General features: G+C 43.8%; 1 protein-coding gene across 1 annotated transcript in view; it reads right to left on the reverse strand.

Moving 5' to 3' along the window:
• KSR2 (kinase suppressor of ras 2) overlaps nt 1-21,273 on the reverse strand; it is a 517,247-nt gene that overhangs the window by 292,211 nt on the left and 203,763 nt on the right. Inside the window, exon 4 of the mRNA XM_054444768.2 lies at nt 11,346-11,859. Within this exon, the coding sequence (XP_054300743.1) occupies nt 11,346-11,859 (514 nt within the window). The remainder of the gene's footprint in view (nt 1-11,345; nt 11,860-21,273) is intronic.

The raw sequence follows: 21,273 nt of genomic DNA on the forward strand, positions 1-21,273 counted from the left end.
TCAGAGCTGCTGTTTCAATAGGAATGTGACAATAGATGATTCATTAGTGCTGTCTGTATAAGCCTCTGGGGCAAACACCAAAAGATAGTCCATTTGATATTTAGAAAGCCAAACATATTTTAAATGAGCCTTACTGGACTGAATCTCTCATCACAGGCCTGAAAGATTCAGCAGCTAGGGGGTTGTGGCATGGTCTTAATGGAGGCTGGGGCAGGGTCTTTAAGAGGATAAGGACCTATTCTTGCTCCAAAGCTAAGGAAGAAGGCCTGGAATCCAGGATAGGGGATACTACATCAATGCTGAATGGGAATCTGGGGGCTCAAATAGAACTTTCTGGATGGGCGTGATGGCTGACACCTGTAATCCTAGGACTCTGGGAGGCCGAGGCAGGTGGATCACCTGAAGTCAGGAGTTCAAGACCAGCCTGGTCAACATGGTGAAAGCCCGTCTCTACTAAAAATACAAAAAAACTAGCCAGACATGGTGGCATGCACCTGTAATCCCAGCTATTCAGGAGACTGAGGCAGGAGAATCACTTGAACCCAAGAGGCAGAGGTTGCAGTGAGCCAAGATCGCACCACTGCACTCCAGCCTGGGTGACAGAGTGAGACTCTGTCTCAAAAAAAAAAAAAGAACTTTCTTATGCAGAGTAATAATAATACTTAACAAAAATTTCTCAGGAGCACAAATTTTACTAGAAATAATTATGTTATAGAATATGTATATATATATAATACTATTAACATAAATTATAAAATACCTTGTGAAAGATCTCAATTCAAAATAAGACATTCAACATGAATTGGTGATAAGTCTACATTGTAAGATTTTTATTTTTTAATTTTAATTTCAATTTTTTATAATTTCTACTTTCATTTTAGGTTCAGGAGGTAGATGTGCAGGTTTGTTACATGGGTATATCGAGTGATGCTAAGGTTCAGGGTATGACTGACCCATCATTCAGTTAATGAGCAGAGTACCCAATAGTTTGGTTTTCAGCCTTTGTCCCTCTCCCTTCCCTCCCTTATCTAGTTATCCCCAGTGTCCACTGTTGCTATCTTTATGTGCATGTGTACACAATGTGTAGCTCCCGCTTATAAGTGAGAACATGTGGTATTTGGTTTTATGTTCCTGCATTAATTTGCTTAGGATAATGACTGCCAGCTGCATCCATGTTGCTGCAAGAGACATAATTTTGTTCTTTTTATGGCTGTATAGTATTCCATGGCATATATGTACCACATTTTCTTTATCCGATCCACCATGGATGGGGACCTAGATTTATTTCATGTCTTTGGTATTGTGAATAGTGCTGCAATGAACATAAGAGTACACGTGAAGCTGCGTGATATGGTTTGGCTGTGTCCCCACTCAAATCTCACCTTGAATTATAGTTCTCATAATCCTCATATGTCATGGGATGGACCAGGTGCAGATAACTGAATCATGGGGGTGGTCTCCCCCATCCTGTTTTCATGATAGTGAGTGAGTTCTCATGAGAGCAGATGGTTTTATAAGGGGCTTTTCCCCACCTTTGCTCTGCACTTCTCCTTGCTGCCGCCATGTGAAGAAGGATGTGTTTGCTTCCCCCTCTGCCATGATTGTAAGTTTCCTGAGGCTTCCCCAGCCATGCTAAATTGTGAGTCCACTAAACCTCTTTCCTTTATAAATTACCCAGTCTCGAGTATGTCTTCATTAGCAGCATGAGAATGGACTAATACACTGTATGTAAAGGATTAACACAATCTTTTCCTCTTCTGCATGAGAATTTAACCCTGGGTTAACTTTCCAGCTCTGATCCGCTGAACACCTGATAAAGAGGAAACATCACTGTGCTGGTGGACCACAGTGCTCATCCAATTGCCTCTTGTTGGTAGACTGCATCTGGACTGGGAGCTCATGGAATGAATCTGAAATATCTAATGAGGAATCTACAGCTTTGGGAGTCCTTAAGTAGCATGACTGTTGTAACAGGGCATGTCCCCTGCAGACACCCTGGCGGCCATGAAGATAGAGCTGTTACAACAGCTATTGTCCCGTAAGACAGGATAGTTCCCACACCTGCTTAATGTGGGTCTCATCACTTTGTACCAAACTGCCACTTGGAGGTAGGGGGCAAAAAAGAATGGCCCCTGAGGACCCACGGGAAGAGATGCCCAATGTAGCCTGCATCCTCTTAAGTCAGTATGGTGCTAAGCGTGTCTGAATGCTTAGTTAGCCTAAAAGGAATTACCAAATGAGTATGGCAGAAGTCTTCCTATTTTAATGAATATACTATTACCCACAGACTAGTCATTCCTCTCTTGCCCTTATAAATATATTAGAGATCCTTGTAATAATTAGCACAATGACTTGTAGGTGTGTGCTAATGAGTTTAAGTGCTTATACCTAGTTTTCTAAAACAGACAAAAATATACCTCCTGAAATCTTATTTACATAATGAATCCGTTAGGCAAAGCCTGTTTCCATGCAAACAACAAATGATATAGCCTAGGCCAAGCACAAAATATGAATTAGTTGGAACAGAGAGAATGGGGTTTGAGTGAAGGTACAATAAGCACGTGTTCTGTGGCTCTTATCCAGTCTGGTTCTCTCTGCTCAAAGGCCAGCTGAAGTTTTTGACATACTGTTCCATAAGGGTGGAGGTGAAATGTGTTCACTCACAAACTACACAGGTCTGAACACAGAGACGTACCAAGGAATGCTCTAGATGTGCTTTGGGGAAAACAGAAGAATTTCCAAAGGAAGTAAACTGTGAAAAGGTCATAAATGGAATATTTGTATTTGTGCAGGACTAATAAAGGCAAGTCACATTAATAAAAGCATATAGTGTGGTTCCAATAACGAAGAAAGGGAACTAGATATATTTCATATATACCTACAAACATGAATAAATGCACACAAGGATTTATATCAAAGTATTAACAGCAGTTATAGTAGTTCTCCGTGACAAGGGAAATGGAGAATTTTACCATCTATTGCTTACATTTTATTTTGCTTGTATTTTCAAAATAAAGATATATCTGCAAATTACTTCTGTAATTACAATTATAGTTGAAAAATCACCTTTAACAAGGATTTGAAAAAATATATATGTGATAGAATTCCTTTTTAATACTGAGCTTCTCCTGCACATTTAAAATGTAATTCAGTTTACAGAAATGCAGTTTACCCTTTCAGATCTTCTGAAAAGAAGGAACAAGCCATTTGTATCATGTGCAGACAAATTAGAAAATCTGAAGACATACAAATCATTGCACACATAGAATTGTTAGGATCTTTCTTCCCCCAACAACGTGGCTGTGGGTGTGGGATCCTTGGGATGAAGATAAGATAACCAGAATCCCTGAGATCATTCCCTCTTAATTTTCTGAACAGCTCACTATAAGGAATCAGTGCCTGTTTACCCTTCTAAGTATGGCCACAAAGCCAGAGGGAAAACAAAGGCTGATAAGAATGTCAGAGAGATTCTTGATAATTCCCCATGCCTACGGCTAACTGCATTTATAGGATTAAATCCATAATCTACGTCAGTGTTTCTCAACCTGTTTTCTATTATGGCTCCTTTGGGAATCTTTTTAGATTTTGTGGTTCCTAATCTCCCTCCCCCACCTCCAGTGAAATTTTCATAAGCACAGATATGGTGTATCTCTGTTTACGTACGGTGGCTCCTTGTGAGAGAGAGGCACAAACTATTGTAAAAATCCACGATTTTTCCTGTCTTCCCCCAATAACCAATCTTTGTCCCCTCAGAGGTGATTTCAGCCCCATTGAGAATTCATGCTCTATGTATATCTATGTATATAAGTATATGTGGTATATATACACTATGGAATACTACACTGCCATAAAATAGAACAAGATCATGTCCTTTGCAGGAACAGGGATGGAGCTGGAAGCCACTATCCTTGGCAAACTAACACAGGAACAGAAAACCAAATACCGCATGTTCTCACTTTTAAGCGGGACCTAAATGATGAGAACACATGGACACATAGAGGGGAACAACACATACTGGGGCCTTCCGGAGGGTACATGGTGGGAGGAGGGAAAGGACCAGGAAAAATAACTAATGGCTACTAGGCACCTGGGTGATGCAATAATCTGTACAACAAACCCCCATGACACAAGTTTACCTATGTAACAAACCTGCACTTGTACCCGTGACCTTAAAATGAAAGTTAAAAAAAAAAAAAAAGAAAGAAAACAAGAACATCAGCACATACTTCCCAAATGTCATCACATTTCCAAAGTTGTTTCAACTTCCACAATAATCAATCAATACTTTTACCGGGGAAAGTATAGAGCATGTGTGTGTGTGTGTGTGTGTGTGTGTGTTAGGAATGCCAGAGGAATAAAACCACATACTTAAATGCTAAACTAAAAAGAAAGGAAAAGAAGAAAATAAACAGTTTTTTGAGAATGAACACAAAACAGGGGAAACGGCTTTGATTAGACTGATCATAGCAGTTCTAACATATTCCAACACACCTAGATGGCAAATCTCCCAGTGGAGATGACAGACATGCTATGGCCAATATATTCTTGTTTTCTTGTCATGCTCATTCTGAAAACACACATGAGATACTACTGGGGACACGAGGAAAACCCAAACAGATCATCTGATAAACACCATCACGGGTGTGCCTGAGAGCACCAAGGATAAAGGGCCTAAAAAACAGCCTTCCTCGGCCGGGCATGGTGGCTCACATCTGTAATCCCAGCACTTTGGGAGGCTGAGGCAGGCAGATCACCTGAGGTCGGGAGTTCAAGACCAGCCTGATCAACATGGTGAAATCCCGTCTCTACTAAAAATACAAAAATTAGCCAGGCGTCATGGCACGTGCCTGTAATCCCAGCTACTCAGGAGGCTGAGGCAGGAGAATCGCTTGTACCCAGGAAGCAGAGGTTGCAGTGAGCTGAGATCGTGCCACTGCACTCCAGCCTGGGCAACAGAGTGAGACTCCATCTCAAAAAAAAAAAATTAGCTCGGGGGTGGTGGTGGGTGTCTGTAATCCCAGCTACTTGGGAGGCTGAGGCAGGAGAATCACTTGAACTTGGGAGGCGGAGATTGCAGTGAGCTGAGATTGCGCCATTGCACTCCAGCCTAGGCAACAGAGCAAGACTCCATCTCAAAAAATAAAAATAAAAATAGCCTTCCTAGCCTTCCTCCAACCTAAGACCTCCTTTGGTATTGTGTGCTTGAAAAATCACAGGAACCAACAGTTTTGAAAGCTTTGGAACCTGTTCACAAAGATCTGTGACTGTTGAAACTCAGATTCATTCCATTCAGAGGAAATAAAAGCAGACTGAATACTAGTAGCCACAGAGATGGTTCCCAGCAGGACTACAGGGGTGAAGGAGAGAAGAAACCAGACATGAAAGAGAGATAACTGGAACCAGAATGCACCGAATAGCTCTGGAACTATCTCTGGCTACATTTCACAGAAGAGAAGGCAAAGGCTTCTCAAACCTTCTCACCTACTCCCTGATGGGGTTTATTCTAGAATCAAAGCTGTTCAGAGTAGGAAGAGCCTCCAGTGGGGGAAAAAGAAAAGGACATACAGGCATATCTTATTGTATTGCACTTCACTCCACTGCACTTTGCAGACATCACATTTTTTTACAAATTGAAGGTTTGTGGCAACCGTGCATTGAGCAAGCCTCTCGCTGTCACATTTCCAACAGCACAAGCTCACTTCATTCCTCTGTGTCACATTTTGGTCATTCTAGCAATATTTCCAACTTTTTCATTATTATTATATCTGTTATGGTTATCTGTGATCAGTGATCTTTCATGTCACTATGGTAATTGTTTTGGGGTGCCACAAACCGTGCCCATATGATAGTGAAATAAATCAATCAATGTTGTATGTGTTCTGACTGTTCCACTAACAGGCTATTCCCCATCTCTCTCTCCTTTTCCTGGGCCTCCCTATTTTCTGAGACACAATAATATTGAAATTAGCCAGATTAATAACCCAACAATAGCCTCTAAGTGTTCCAGCGAAAGGAAGAGTTGTACATCTATCACTTTAAATCATATGCTAAAAATGATTACGCTTCGTGAGGAAGATACGTCAAAAGCCAAAATGAACTGAAAGCTAGGCTTCTTATGCCAAATGGTCAAGTTGTGAAGGCAAAGGAAAAGTTCTTTTTCCTAAGGAAACTAAAAGTGTTATTCCCGTGAGCACATGAATGATAGGAAAATAAAACAGCCTTATTGCTGATATGGAGAAAGTTTTAGTGGTCTGGATGGAAGATCAAGCCAGACACAACATTCCCTTAAGTCAAAGCCTAATCCAGAGCAGGGCCCTAACTCTCTTCAATTCTATGAAGGCTGAGAGAGGTGAAGAAGCTGCGGAAGAAAATGCGGACACCAGTAGGGGTTGGCTCATAAGGTTTGTGGAAAGAAGTTGTCTCCATAACATAAAAGTACAGTGAAGCAGGAAGTGCTGATGGAGAAGCTGCAGCAAGTTACTTAGATCTAGTTATGATCATTGATGAAAGTGGTTACATTAAATGACAGATTTTCAATGTAAATGAAACAGTCTTATATTCAAAGATGCCATCTAGGACTCTCAAAGCTAGAGAGATGAAGTCAATGCCTGGCTTCAAGGCTTCAAAGCTTCAAAGAACAGGCTGACTCTCTTGTTAGGACTACCACAGCTGGTGACTTTTAAGCTGAAGCCAATGCTCATTTATCATGCCAAAAATTCTAGGGCTCTTAAGAATTATGCTAAATCTACTCTGCCCGTACTTTATAAATGGAACAACAAAGCCTGGATGATAGCACTTTTGTTCACAGCATGGTTTGCTGAATATTTTAAGCCCACTGTTGAGACCTACTGTTTAGGAAAAACAAGATTCCTTTCAAAATACTATTGCTCATCGACAATGCATGTGCTCACCCAAAACCTCTAATGAAGATATACAAACAGATTATGTGATTTTCATCCCTGCTAATACATCCATTCTGCAGCCCATGGATTAAGGAGTAATTTTATCTTTCAAGTCTTATTATTTAAGAACTACATTTTATAAGGCTATAGCTGCCATAGATAGTGATTCCTCTGATGGATCTGGGAAAAGTAAAATAAAAACCTTCTGGAGGCCGGGTGCAGTGGCTCATGCCTGTAATCCCAACACTTTGGGAGGCTGAGGTGGGTGGATCACCTGAGGTCAGGAATTTAAGACCAGTCTGGCCAACATGATGAAACTCCATCTCTCCTAAAAATACAAAAATTAGCCGGGCATGGTGGTGGGCACCTGTAATCCCAGCTACTCAGGAGGCTGAGTCAGGAGAATTGCTAGAACCCAGGAGGTGGAGGTTGCAGTGAGCCAAGATTGCTCCATTGCACTCTAGCCTGGGTGACAGAGTGAGACTCCATCTCAAAAAAAAAAAGAAAAAAGAATCTTCTGGAAAGGAGTCACCATTTTGGATGCCATTAAGAACATTCGTGATCCATGGAAGGAGGTCAAAATATCAACATTAACAGGCGTTTGGAAGAAGTTGATTCCAACCCTCATGGATGACTTTGAGGGGTTCAAGATTTCAATGGAGGAAGTAACTGCAGACGTGGTGGAAACAGCAAGAGAACTAGAATTAAAACTGGAGCCTGAAGATATAACTGAATTGCTGCAATCTCATGATAAAACTTAAATAGACAAGGAGTTGCTTCTTATGGATGAGCAAGGAAAGTGGTTTCTTGAGATGGAATCTACTCCAGGTAAAGATGCCTTGAACACTGTTGAATTGACAAGAAACATTTTAGAATATTACATAAACTTAGTTGACAAAGCAGTGGCAGGGTTTGAGAGGATTGACTCTAATTTTGAAAGAAGTTCTACTAGGCTATCAAATGGCATCACATGCTACAGAGAACTTTTTTGTGAAAGGAAGAGTCTATCTATGTAGAAAACTGCATTGTCGTATTTTAAGAAATTGTCACAGTCAGCCCAACTTTCAGCAACCATCACTTTGATCAGTCGGCAGCCATCAACATTGAAGCAAGACCTTCCACCAGCAAAGAGTATGGCTCACTGAAGGCTCAGATGATCATTAGTGTTTTTTAGCATTAAAGTATTTCTAATTTAATGTATGTACATTGTTTTTTAAGACATAATGCCATCATACACTTAATAGACTACAGTATGGTATAAAACATAACTATTCTATGTACTGGGAAACCCAAAATTTGTGTCATTCACTTTAGGATCTTTATCGTGGTGGTCTGGAACCAAACTCACAATATCTCTGAAGTATGCCTGTACTTACTGAAAACAAGTTTTACAAAACAACACTAAAACGCTTACCATATGCAATGTGTTCCAATATACTCTAGTCTAGGCTAGTCTATTTCATTTTTTTAATGCTGGTCACAAGCCATTAAAATAATGCTATCAACCACGAATGGGTCATGACCACAAATTTAAAAACACAAATGTATTCTAACCGCTTGGGTCCACAGCTGAGAAAGCTAAGATTCAGAGAGGTTAAATCCAAGGTCAAAAGGCTACTTCCTGGCAGGATCAGGACTAGTTTAGACCCAGGTAAATGATGACTGTTGTTATCAGTCTAATAATTGGGACTCACCTCAACTAACGCCTCCTTTATAAATTCTGATCAGAACTCACCTGTACCCATGACCCCTGCTGCCAACATTATTCAGGTTGCTGTTGTTTATGTCTTAGTTTTTTTAACACCCCCAGGCCTGCTGCCCTGATATCGCTGTGAACCTGGAGGCATGGTCCCAGGCTAAGCGGTCCCACGACATTTTCCACATCAACAAACTGACCACTCTGTTCCTCTCCTCTACTGCTTCCTTGCCATGAACCACAGCATCCCCCAAGGTGGGCCGAGGAACTACCAGCCTTAAGGAAGTGATGAGCTTGCTAACTCAGCCAGAAGAAACCTGAAGGGCAAAGCTTAACGCCACCTGAGTCCTGATATACAAATTCCAAAAAGCACTAAAGGTGGCCAAGTCAATTTGGAAGACCTTGAAGAAGTGGGCCATTCAACCCTATCCAGGCAGAGTAAATCCTTCAGGGGTCTAGGGAAAGGATCGCATTTAAAAACCAAAGGGCAGCCTCTCTCATTTGGCCTCCATCTTGCAGATTAAAAGATGATGTGTCTGGAGAGTCGGCTTTCTGATCAAGTTTCGCCTTACTAGGTGGTGCACCCTGGGAAAGGGACAGGGAGAAGTGTGGGGCCACCGTAGCAAGCAAACCCCAAATGCCTCTTCCACCTTCCAACTTGGCAGCCTGCACTCCCAGCCTTCCTGGAACTTTACCCCACGTCTTCACCTTGAGGTTTCAGCAGGCCCCAATCTCTGTGGCTCTCACAAAACCATGCAAATCAAACACAACTCCAATCAGAAAAGCATCTATCCTCTGCTTCACCCTCAGAGGTCTCAAACACGCATTCTACGTCTTCAAGCTAGGTTTCACACAGCAGCTTAAATATGACTGTAGTAAAATCACATGTTCCACATCAATCACTGTAGGGCATTCCCAATGCTTCAGAAAAGAGATCACTCTCTACACTACGGCTTCAGACAGGGCTTGATAAATCACAGTTCATGGGCCAAATTGGGCCAGGTACCTGTTTTTATAAATAAAGTTTTATTGGAACACTGCCATGCCCATTTGTTTACCTATTGTCTGTGCTGGTTTTGTGCTACATGATAGAGTTGAGTAACTGCAACAGAGACTGAATGGTCTACAAAGCCTAAAGTATACACTATCTGCCCCTGTACAGAAAAAGTGTGCCAACCCTTCGCTTACAGAATCCTGCCTTTTTCCATGGTGATAAAATATACATAATATAAAATTTACCATCTTAACCATTTTGAAGTGTACAGTTCAGTGGTACTAATTACATTTGCATTATTGTACAACCATCGCCACCATCCGTCTCCAGAATGTTTTCATCATCCCAAATGCAAAGTCTATATCCAATAAATAATAACTCCCCATTCTCCCTCCCCTCAGCCTTGGGATCCACTGTTCTACTTTCTGCCTCTATAAATTGTCTACTCTAGGTATCTCATATTGGTGGAATTATACAGTATTTGTCGTTATGTGTCCAGCATATTTTACTCTTAGCGTGCTGTCTTCAAGGTTCACCCATGTTGTAGCATATATCAGAAGTTTCTCCCAGGTCGGGCATGGTGGCTCATGCCTGTAATCCCAGCACTTTGGGAGGCCAACGTGGGCAGATCATTTGAGGTCAGAAGTTCGAGACCAGTCTGGCCAACATGGTAAAACCCCGTCTCTACTAAAAATACCAAAAATTAGCCAGGCATGGTGGCGCAGGCCTGTAGTCCCAGCTACTTGGGAAGCTGAGGCAGGAGAATCACTTGAACCTAGGAGGCAGAGGTTGCAGTGAGCCGACATCCCACCACTGCTCCAGCCTGGGCAACAGAGCTAGACTCCGTCTCACAAAAAAGAAGTTTCTTCCTTTTTAAGCCTGAATAATATTGCATTGTATGGATGGACCACATTGTGTTTACTCATTTGTCTACTGATGGACACACGTTGTTTCTAATTTTTGGCTACTGTGAATAGCACAGCAACCTGCCTAATCCTCAAGTCTCACCCTACATCACACACCTGCTCTCTCCCCCAAAGGGGTCCTCTGTCAATTTCCCCAATGCGTCCTGCTTCCTACCACCTTCAACTGAGATGAGCCGTGGATATAAAATACACATTCAATTTCAAAGACTTTGTATTTTTAAAAATGCAAAATATCTCAGTAATGATATTTTACATTGATTCTTTGTTAAAATATTATAATTTTGATATATTGGGTTGAATGATGTATTATGATCATTAATATCACTTGTTCCTTTTCATTCTTTTTAATGTGACTACTAGAAAGTTGAAGGTTAATATATGCCTCGTATCCTATTTCTAGGAGCGGCACTAGGCTAGACTCTGCAGGGGTTGGCAAACGTTTTCAGTAAAAAGCCAGACGGTAAATATTTTCAGCTTTGTGGGCCATTCTTACTCTGCCATTGTCACACAAAAGCAGCCATAGGCAACACACAAAGGAATGATCATGGGCGTGTTCCAATACCTTTTATTTACAAAATCAGGCCGGGTATCAGATTTAGCCCCTAGGCCATAGGATATTAATCATATTTTTTAAACGGCCAATTCTGGGAAATTCTGTTCTATTCATTTGCTCAGAACCCTCCGTGAAAAGCCATTTTTCATTCAACCAGAGTCTGGAAAGCAAGTCTGTTCCCTGCTTCCCTGACCTGGGCAGCTCCTGGGACCACGGGGCAGCCCCTCGCAGGCCGGGGTTCGACCGCCCCAGGGCACCCACCGAGCGCACTCACTTGGGCGTGTGGGCCTCGTCCACGCGGTGCCCCAGCTGGAACTCGTGGGATTTGCTCCGATGCAGCGCGGTGAATCCCGGGATCAAGTGTATCAGTTTTCGGGAGGAGGGCGGTGGAGTCCCCGGGGGCTTCAGCTTGTTCTTCTTCCTCATGGGCGGCGTGCCCGGCGGGGTCACGGTGGTGACGATGTTGGGGGTGCGCGGCGGGGTGCGGACCGCGTGCCGCTGCCTGGGCGATGGGGGCAGGGAACGGTGGCCCGACTCCAGTGGCGGGGGCGGGCACAAGCCCGGGTAGGCGTCCACGGTAAGCCTGTCCACGTGGGTGTACACAGGGGCCCCGGGAGTGGGGCTAGTGTGACAATAGTGCTGGACGCACTTGGACGGGACCCTGGGGCTCTGGGAGAGATGGGTGCGGATCCACGGAGTGGGCTCCGGGGGGCACACGGGATTGTTCTCCTTCCCCGTCTCTGTGGTGGGCCACTGGATGGTCCAGTCTTGTTTGGAAAGGTTGCCTCCTGAGTTGGAACAGAAGAGCAGAGACAATGCGTAAGCCATGAGAAAGCCAGGTGAGTTACACCATACACATCATTACATCATATACACATTACACCACGTGCCCATTACATCTTGTGCATGTTACACTATATACCTGTTACATTGTACGCATGTTATCTCATATGCAAATTATATCTTATGCACATTACACCATGTGCCCATTACATCATATGCATGTTGCACTATATACCTGTTACATCGTATGCATGTTTTATCATATGCACATATCATATGCACATTACATCATATGCATGTCACATTATATGCACATTACATCATATGCATGCTATTTCATATGCCCATTACCTCTTATAGACATTCTATCAAATGCATGTTACATCATACCCACATTACATCATAAGTACATTTACATAAAGGCAACCACCTCTACTTGGCTCCTCCAAAAAGACAATAAAATCCCTTTGTTGACCCTGTTACCCTAGTCTCCATTCAACAGCCTTGTCTTCCACTGCCCCATAGCTGGGAAGACCCCACAGCCCAAATGCTCAGAAAAGCAAAGAAGTTAATTCTCACCTTTTGAGCTTCCCAAGGTCCCAGTTCTGGCAGTTACAAAGTGATTTAAAGGACTTTAAAGGATAACTTTTCCCTTACATGGAAATTTTAATACCTAACCCTCACGTGAGATACACAAATTCCAAGGAAGTCAAGTTCATCCTTAGTCCCTCCCTGACCACTTCCTCAGCCACAGCATACTTCTTCCAGATCTATGTCACCATGTTCTCATTCATGCATTTGTCCAGTAAACATCCTGTGATTGCCAACTATGCCCTTTGCTTGGAAAAGACACAAAAGCAACACAGACGAGACCCTGGTCCCCTGGACTTACATTCTGCCAAAGCAGCCATGATAGACAAGAAAACATGCTCACTGAAGGATTTCACATGGTTATTGGTGCTGGGAGGGAAATAAACAGAATGACGTGATAAAAAGAATATGGGCAGCTGGGCACAGAGGCTCACACTTGTAGTTCCAGCAATTGGGAGGCCGAGGTGGGCAGATCACTTGAGGTCAGGAGTTCAAGACCAGCCTGGCCAACATGGTGAAACTCCATCTCTACTAAAAATGCAAAAAATTAGCCAGGCATAGGGGCACGCACCTGTAATCCCAGCTACTGGGGAGGCTAGACAGGAGAATTGCTTCAACCCAGGAGGCAGAGATTACAGTTAGCCAAGGTTGCATCACTGCACTCCAGCCTGGGCTACAGGCTCGCTCTCAAAAAGAAAAACTAATAATAATAATATGGGCAACAGAATGGTTAACCGCACAGTGCTACATACAAACCATGTGCTGCACAGCTCGGCCAGGAGAAGGCATCAAGTGCCAATGCACACAAAAACCTGGGCGAATCGCCAGAGAATTAGGCTGGGTAAAAAATGCCAATCCCCAAAGGTTACATACTATATGACTCCATTTATACAGTATTTTTGAAATGACAACATTTTTGAAAGAGAGGATAGATTGATGGTTACCAGGGGTTAGGGATGGCAGAAAAGCGGGTAGGGGAAAAATGGATGTGGGGATAGAAGAGCAATACAAGGGAACCCTGGAGTGCTGGAACTCTCCAGCATCTTGACTGTGGTAGATATACAAATCTACACAGGTGATCAGATTACACAGAACTAGGCCCATGGTGCACACAGACACCATGGAATACTATGCAGCCATAAAAAAGGATGAATTCATGTCCTTTGCAGGGACATGGATGAAGCTGGAAACCATCATTCTCAGCAAACTATCACAAGGACAAAATACCAAACACCACATGTTCTCACTCACAGGTGGGAATTGAACAATGAGATCATGTGGACACAGGGCGGGGGACATCACACACGGGGGCCTGTTGGGGGAGTGGAGGGCTGAGGGAGGGATAGCATTAGGAGAAATACCTAATGTAAATGATGAGTTGATGGGTGCGGCAAACCAATATGGCACATGCATACCTATGTATCAAACCTGCACGTTGTACACATGTACCCTAGAACTTAAAGTATAATAATAATAAAAAAAAAAGAACTAGACCCATGGTGGTGGCTCTTGCCTATAACCTCAGCACTTTGGGAGGCCGGAGCAGGAGGATCACTTGAGCCCAGGAGTTCAAGACCAGGCTGGGTGACATAGTAAAACCTTGTCTGCACAGAAAGTAAAAAAATTAGCCAGACATGGTGGTGCACTCTGTAGTCTCAGCTACTTGGGAGTCTGAGGTGTGAGGATTGCTTGAGCCTCAGGAGGTTGAGGCTGCACTTAGCCATGTTCATGCCATTGCACTCCAGCCTGGATGACAGAGTGAGACCCTGCCTTAAAAAGAAAAATACATAGAACTAAATACACACACAGGCACAGGCACACATACACACACACACACACACACGAGTGAAAATAAAGCTGGGGAAATCTGAACAAGATGGTGGATTGTAACCATATCAATATTCTGTGATATTGTATTGTATAGTATAGTAGTACTATAGTTTTGCAAAATGTACCATTGGAAAGAAAAATGTACAAGGAATGTCGGTATTATTTCTTACACCTGCATGTGAATCTACAATTATCTCAATCAAAAATTGCTGTTAAGAAATTAAAAATAAAATACAACAATACGGGGGGCCTACTTTAGTAGGGTGATCAGGGAAGGCCTCCTAAGGAAGTGACATTCCTGCTGGCATGTGAAGGACAGGAAGGGGATGGTCACACCAAGTGCCGAGGACACAGCACACCAGGCTGGGAAACAACAAGGGCTAAGGCCTAGAAGTAGGAAGGACTTTTTTTTTTTTTTAAGTCTTCCAATAGCTTGTTAGAAAGAAAAGACACTTTTTTTAAATCCCCACTGTTATGAGGTTTTCATCCCTGGTATAAACTGAATTAAAAAGAGAGAGAGAGAGAAATTTAAAAATCCAATGATAGGCCAGGTGTGGTGGCTCACACCTGTAATCCCAGCACTTTGGGAGGCCAAGGCAGGTGGATCACCTGAGGTCAGGAGTTCAAGACCAGCCTGACCAACATGATGAAACTCCATCTCTACTAAAAATACAAAAAAATTAGCTAGGCGTGGTGGCGTGTGCCTGCAATCCCAGCTACTTGGGAGGCTGAGGCAATAAGAATCACTTGAACCCAGGAGGCAGAGGTTGCAGTGAGCTGAGATCACACCATTGCACTCCAGCCTGGGCAACAAGAGTGAAACTCTGTCTCAAAAAAAAAAAAAATCTAATGGTGTATTAACATTTTTCATTCATTTCCCATATTGACAGTGCAAATACAAATTTGGTCTAAAGATACAGATTGTCATGCAACCATGTAAAGCCTTTCTGCATCCTCCATGCTAAAAGCTCTAAATGCATAAAGATCCAACAATACCAAATGTGCAGGCTTCAAAACCATCTAAGTTAGGGCAGTCACTTTCCTAGGTCTCTTTCCTGGGTGCCTGCATGAAGGTGGTGTTCACAACCATGTGATGACAATGGGGTGACACTCAAGGAGAGGCTGAAGGGACAGGTGAGAACAGACTGCCAGGCCTATGGGCTAAGGTGCAGATTGGCTTTTATACCAAGTCCAACAGGAAGCCATTGGGAGTTTTGAGGCAGGAGAGGCATGGATAGAATGTTCAATTCTCAAAGATCACTCAGGCTGCTGCAGGGAAAACTAGAACCCAATTAAGGGGTATCTCAGGGAGTTGCAAGAGATGATGCTGGCTCTGGCTTGGGTAGTGGCAGCAAAGATGGAGAGAAGTCGGCCAGGTGTCAATGAAGGAAGACCCACCAGAACCCAGAGAAAGGTAACCATGTGGCCACTTCCATGATGGGCCGAGGAAGGAGATTTGGGGCGGAAAGAAATTCCTAGCTGACTAGCAATAGCAATAATAATTACTATAACGACTGTAACAAGAGCTAATTTATAGTGCATTTGATGGTTTCCAAAGTGCTTTCATGAACACTGACTCACTGTCTCATTTTTAATTAAAACAGCTCATTTTGTTATTATATATTCAGTATAGAAAAATTAGAAAATTGAGATAAGAAAAAAAGGCAATGCTGTTCTACAGCCTAGCCATCATCCCTATCAATATCTGATGGTAGAGCCTTCCAGATGCTTTGGGGTGGAATTTTTTTTTTTTTTTTAGAAAAAAAAAATTCCATAAGACCATATTTAATGGTTCATTGACTGTTTTCTTCACTTGTTATATTGGGACTGTTTTACATCTAACTTAATTTTTGTAACTCTGTGTGCAAAGGTCATTTTGATTTCCATTTTGTAGGTAAGGAAACTGATGCAAAGAGATGAAGATGTGCCTAAGATCACAAGAGAGATGGTAACTGGCAGCCAGATTCAAACCCAAAACTTCGGCCACCTCAACAAGCAGGGCATGAGGCTGTCTGTAAAAGAGAACTGGGGCCTCCATTTGCCATCATAGATCATTCAAACGGGAAAAGATACTGAAACAAAGGCTCATTTCTCAAAATGAGCCTCCTCCCAGGCTTGCCAGAAGAACACTCTACCAAAGTCACCATCATTACAGTATCTACTCTCAAATGTTGACATATACACATTAGCCCAGTGAATAAGAGAGTCAATGCTGGAGTCAGATGACTTGGGCTCCAAATCTGACTCCCCACCGCTTATGGCTGTGTGACCTTAGGCACTAATCTAACCTCTCTGGGTCTTAGCTTTGTCACCTGTGCAATGGAACAATAATAAAACCTAATAAAACTCGGGGACTAACAAACAATAATAAAACCTAATAAAACTCAGGGACTACTATGAGGATCAAATGCACAAATACAAGCCATGCGCTTAGCACAGCTCCCAGCGCACAATAGGTACACCATAAATGCTAGCTACTGGCACTGTAATTCTCAACACTGTGGTAGTACGTCAACATCTGCTATTTAAAGAGTGTGTAGTGGTTCTGACAGCTTTACTATTCTCATCCTTTGTACAGTGAGGAAGTGACATTTAGCTGAAGCTAAATAGCTCTAAGAGCCAGAACAGAACAGAGAATCAAGTTAAGACAAGTTTCTCCATAGCACAGTAAGCTCTGGATTAATGTATTTGCTCAGGGAATACAAGTTCATTGTCAAGTTAGCCTAAGTAAAGCCTGTTTAAGAAAGTCAATCTATTTTCTAAGCTGTGTTAATCAAATACTGCACCATGAAGCCACAAAGTAGTGCTTCTGGCATTGTCATTACAAGCTGTTGTCCATCCTGAATGAAATGGAAAGAATATGGGATTGGGAACCAGAAGAACCCAATAGAATTCTGGTTAAACCACTGACCAGCTCTGTGACCTTGGGCAAATTACTTAACCTCCCTGAGCTTCAGTTTGGGGGCTCATAAAATGGGAATAATTATGGCTCTGTTGGAGGGTGCAGTGAGAATTAAATGTATTTATTTCACAAATATTTGAACACCCTTTATGTACCAGGCACCGTTGTGGACACCAGAATAGAACAATAAATAAAACACACACACACACAAAAAATACCTGTTTTTGCAGAGCTCACATTCTTAGTAGGGAAACAGAAGAAACAAGTAGATGAACAAATTTATCATATATGTAGTGATAGTAAGTCTTCTAGAGGGACAGAGACAAAAAAAAGTGCTGGGGGCTATTTTAATCAGAAAAGGATGAGGAGGTGACAGTGGACATTTGAGCAGATATCAGAGTGAAGTGAGGACTGAATTAATAAGATAAAGCGAACAAACCATCAGACTGAGTCTGAGCCATCACGTCAATGCCAACAAATGGCAGATGATTGAAGATGGGTGAAAACATCTATTCTGGGTGCCTTGTGACTCTTCCCCTTTGTCCCCAGGCATTCACTATGCCAGTCCCTGTCCTCAAGATGTTCTCAGTCTAGTGAAAATGATCAATAATCAAAAAACTCTCACTGCAGTTCCATCCTAGGTACAGACCCCAAATAATTGAAAGCAAGGACTCAAATACTTGTAGACAAATGCTCATAGCAGCACTATTCACAATTGCCAAAAGGTGGAAAAAATCCAAGTGTCCATCAACTAAGGAATGGATAAACAAAATGTGGTACGTCCATATAATGGAATATTATTCACCCATAAAAAGGGAAGAAGTACTGATTCATGTGGATCAACCTTGAAAAACACTATGCTAAGTAAAAGAAGTCAGACACAAAGTGTCATATATCATATGATTCCATTTATATGAAAAATCCCAAAGAGGCAAATCTATAGAGAAAGAGAGCAGATTTGTGGTTGCCAGGAGCTGGGGCAGGCGGGGAATGGGGAGTGACTGTTAACAGGCATGGGTTTTTGAGGGGGTGATGAAATAGGTTTGGAACTAAATAGAGGTGATGGTTGCACAATCTTGTGAATGAACTAAATGTCACATCCTGGTTTACTTTGAAATGATTAATTTTATGTTATGTGAATTTCCCCTACATAAAATGAATCAATAAGTACTCACAATACCAAACACAGAATCCTAAGTCAGAAAAAGTGCAGGAGCATACGGGGCACAGAAGAGTGGAACCCCACTGGCCAGGAGGTGGGGGTGGGTAGGAGAAGGCAGCCTGGAGGAGGTGGCACCTAAGCCTAGAACTTGAAGGTGAACAAGAGTTCTTAGGAAAGGTGGCAGTGAGGTGGGTGATAGCGGAAGGATGGTAAGAGAGAGAACAGCAGGGTCAAAGGTCAGGAAACGAGGGACGTGGGATTTTGGAGAACTGCCAGTCGTTCAGTATGGCTAGAGCTATTTTTTGGGGTGGGGCGAGGCGGGGCGAGGCAGGGCAGGGCGGGGTGGTGAGACAGAGTCTTGCCTTGTCGCCCAAGTTGGAGTGCAGTGGCACGATCTTGGCTCACTGCAACCTCCACCTCCTGGGGTTCAAGCGATTCTCCTGCCTCAGCCTCCCGAGTAGCTGGGACTACAGTGGCCTCAAGTGATCCACCAGCCTCAACCTCCCAAAGTACTGGAATTACAGGCATGAGCCACTGCGCCCAGCCAAGCTGGAGTTATTTTGAGAGAGGAAAAAATTCGGCCGGGTGCAGTGGCTCACGCCTGTAATCCCAGCACTTTGGGAGGCTGAGACGTGCGGATCACGAGGTCAGGAGATTGAGACCATCCGGGCTAACACGGTGAAACCCCATCTCTACTAAAAATACAAAAAAAAAAAAAAAAAAGAAAGAAAATTAGCCGGGCGTGGTGGCGGGCGCCTGTAGTCCTAGCTACTCGGGAGGCTGAGCTGGAGGCTGAGGCAGGAGAATGGCAGGAACCCGGGAGGCGGAGGTTGCAGTGAGCCGAGATCGCGCCACTGCACTCCAGCCTGGGCGACAGAGCGAGACTCCTGTCTCAGAAAAAAAAAAAAAAAAAAAAAGAGAGAGAGACAAACAGGTACACAAAAAGGAAATGAGGCTCTGGAGAAGATGATTGTGAAGTCTAGTTAAAGAGGCTGGGCGCAGTGGTTCACAATGTAATCCCAGCACTTCGAAGGCCAAGGTGGGCGGATCACTTCAGGCCGGAAACTCAACATGGCGAACCCCTGTCTCTACTAAAAATACTAAAATTAGCCAGGTGTGGTGACCCACGCGTGTAGTCCCAGCTACTCAGGAGGCTGAGGCAGGAGAATGGCGTGAACCCAGGAGGCAGAGCTTGCAGTGAGCCGAGATCGCGCCACTGCACTCCAGCCTGGGCAACAGAGCAAGACTCCGTCTCAAAAAAAAAAAAAAAAAAAAAAAATTCGAGCCAGGCTGGAGAAGAAGTGAAGGGAGGACTTCCCAGGGTTTTGCTCTTCTAGGCGGAAAGGGACGCCAAGAACTAAGGGCCGGTGTGACTGACCCCCTTGCCACTGGCCTCCCAGAGAGGGAGGTGGTCTCCTCCAGAGCTCCTGGAGACCTGCTGCAGCTGAGGGCTTGTGGCAATCAAACTTGGTAATGAGCGTGGTGGAAGCTCTGGTCCACCACATCACACAGCTGCTTCAAGGTTTAGACCCTAGTCCCGTGGTCATGCCAGGAGAGGAGCTGAAACTCCCCTAATCATAAATGATAATGAGAAGGAAGCTAACTTTCTGTAGGGGCAGATATTGCTATATCCTTGAGGCTTGGGCCCCAAACTCCTGCTCATGCTGAGGAAGGGCTGGCTCTCCCAATGGGCAAATGCAGACAAGTGGATTGGAGCTGGAGGCCAAGCATCTGCCCACAACATTGCTGCTGAATGCCAGCTCCTGATCATACCAGGGGAGGGGCTGGTGCTTCTTTGATCATATGGCTTAAAAGCCACACAGCCCAATGGATGGGATCCATGGAGTCCTCCTGGAGCCCAGTGTGCTGGCCCAGGGTGCAAAGGACAATGGTGAGTGGGGACTATATACCTGCCACTCCTGTCCATGTGTGATTAAAGCTGTCCCAGAAACCCTGGTGCACAGGCTGTGTGGGCATCCGTCCTTGCGGCTCAACAGGGCTCCTGTGTGTAGGGAAGCTGAGCATCATGGAAACATGTCTCTGACCATGGTTCTGAACACGTCTCTGACCATGGTTCAGAGTCTTGGTCTGGAGGAGAAAGGACTGGAGAAAGGACTGGACAGGGCCCAGGCAGCAGCAGGAGCCCAGCCTGAGGCTCCTGGAAGCATCTGGATGGGAGATGATGGGGACCCGGGATAGTTATGGCAGTGGAGATAGAGAGAGGTGGAGTGACTGTATATTAGAAGAGAAAAAAGGAAAAATAGCCAACATTTATTGAATTTACACATAAAAAGTTATAGACCCACGGAACCATCCAACAAAGTGGGTGGAATTTACTCTATCTTACAGATGAGGAAACTGAGGCACAGAGTGGTCAAGTGGCTTGCTCGAGGCCACAAAGCCTTGTCCAAGAAGGACATGTGGGGTTTGGGTCTTCACCTGACCCATAACCAGGACACTAAGTCCAGGCTGATGTCCCAGTTGCTAGCCTGGGTCACACAGTGGCCGGTGGCATTGATCATGGTGATAGGAAATGCAGGAGAAGGAAATTGGGCACAGAGGAGGTGGCAAGCTCAGGGTCAGACAGGCTGAGTCTGAGTTTCCTGCAGGACACCCAAGAGCAGATTCTGGGATGCAGCTGAACCTCAACTTCTCCTTCTCCCAGAAACCCTGGGATCACTCCCCAGGAAGAAGTTATTTTTCTAGCCTGAAAAGATTGATCATGAAATTCTAAAATCTCATCTTAGTGGGGTTTTTTTTTTTCTACAAAGACATGATGATTTCATCACGTTCACCTACTGTTCCTCTCCCATCTGATCTCTGAATCTCCAGAGTAAACATCCCATGACCCTGAATTACATGCTGGTAATGCAGGTCTGGAAGAGGGGGGATCATGAGCCTGTCACTCACTGACTAACTCCCCCAGAAAGGAAG

Source organism: Pongo pygmaeus, chromosome 10 (assembly GCF_028885625.2).
Source record: "Pongo pygmaeus isolate AG05252 chromosome 10, NHGRI_mPonPyg2-v2.0_pri, whole genome shotgun sequence".
Taxonomy (NCBI): Eukaryota; Metazoa; Chordata; class Mammalia; order Primates; family Hominidae; genus Pongo; species Pongo pygmaeus.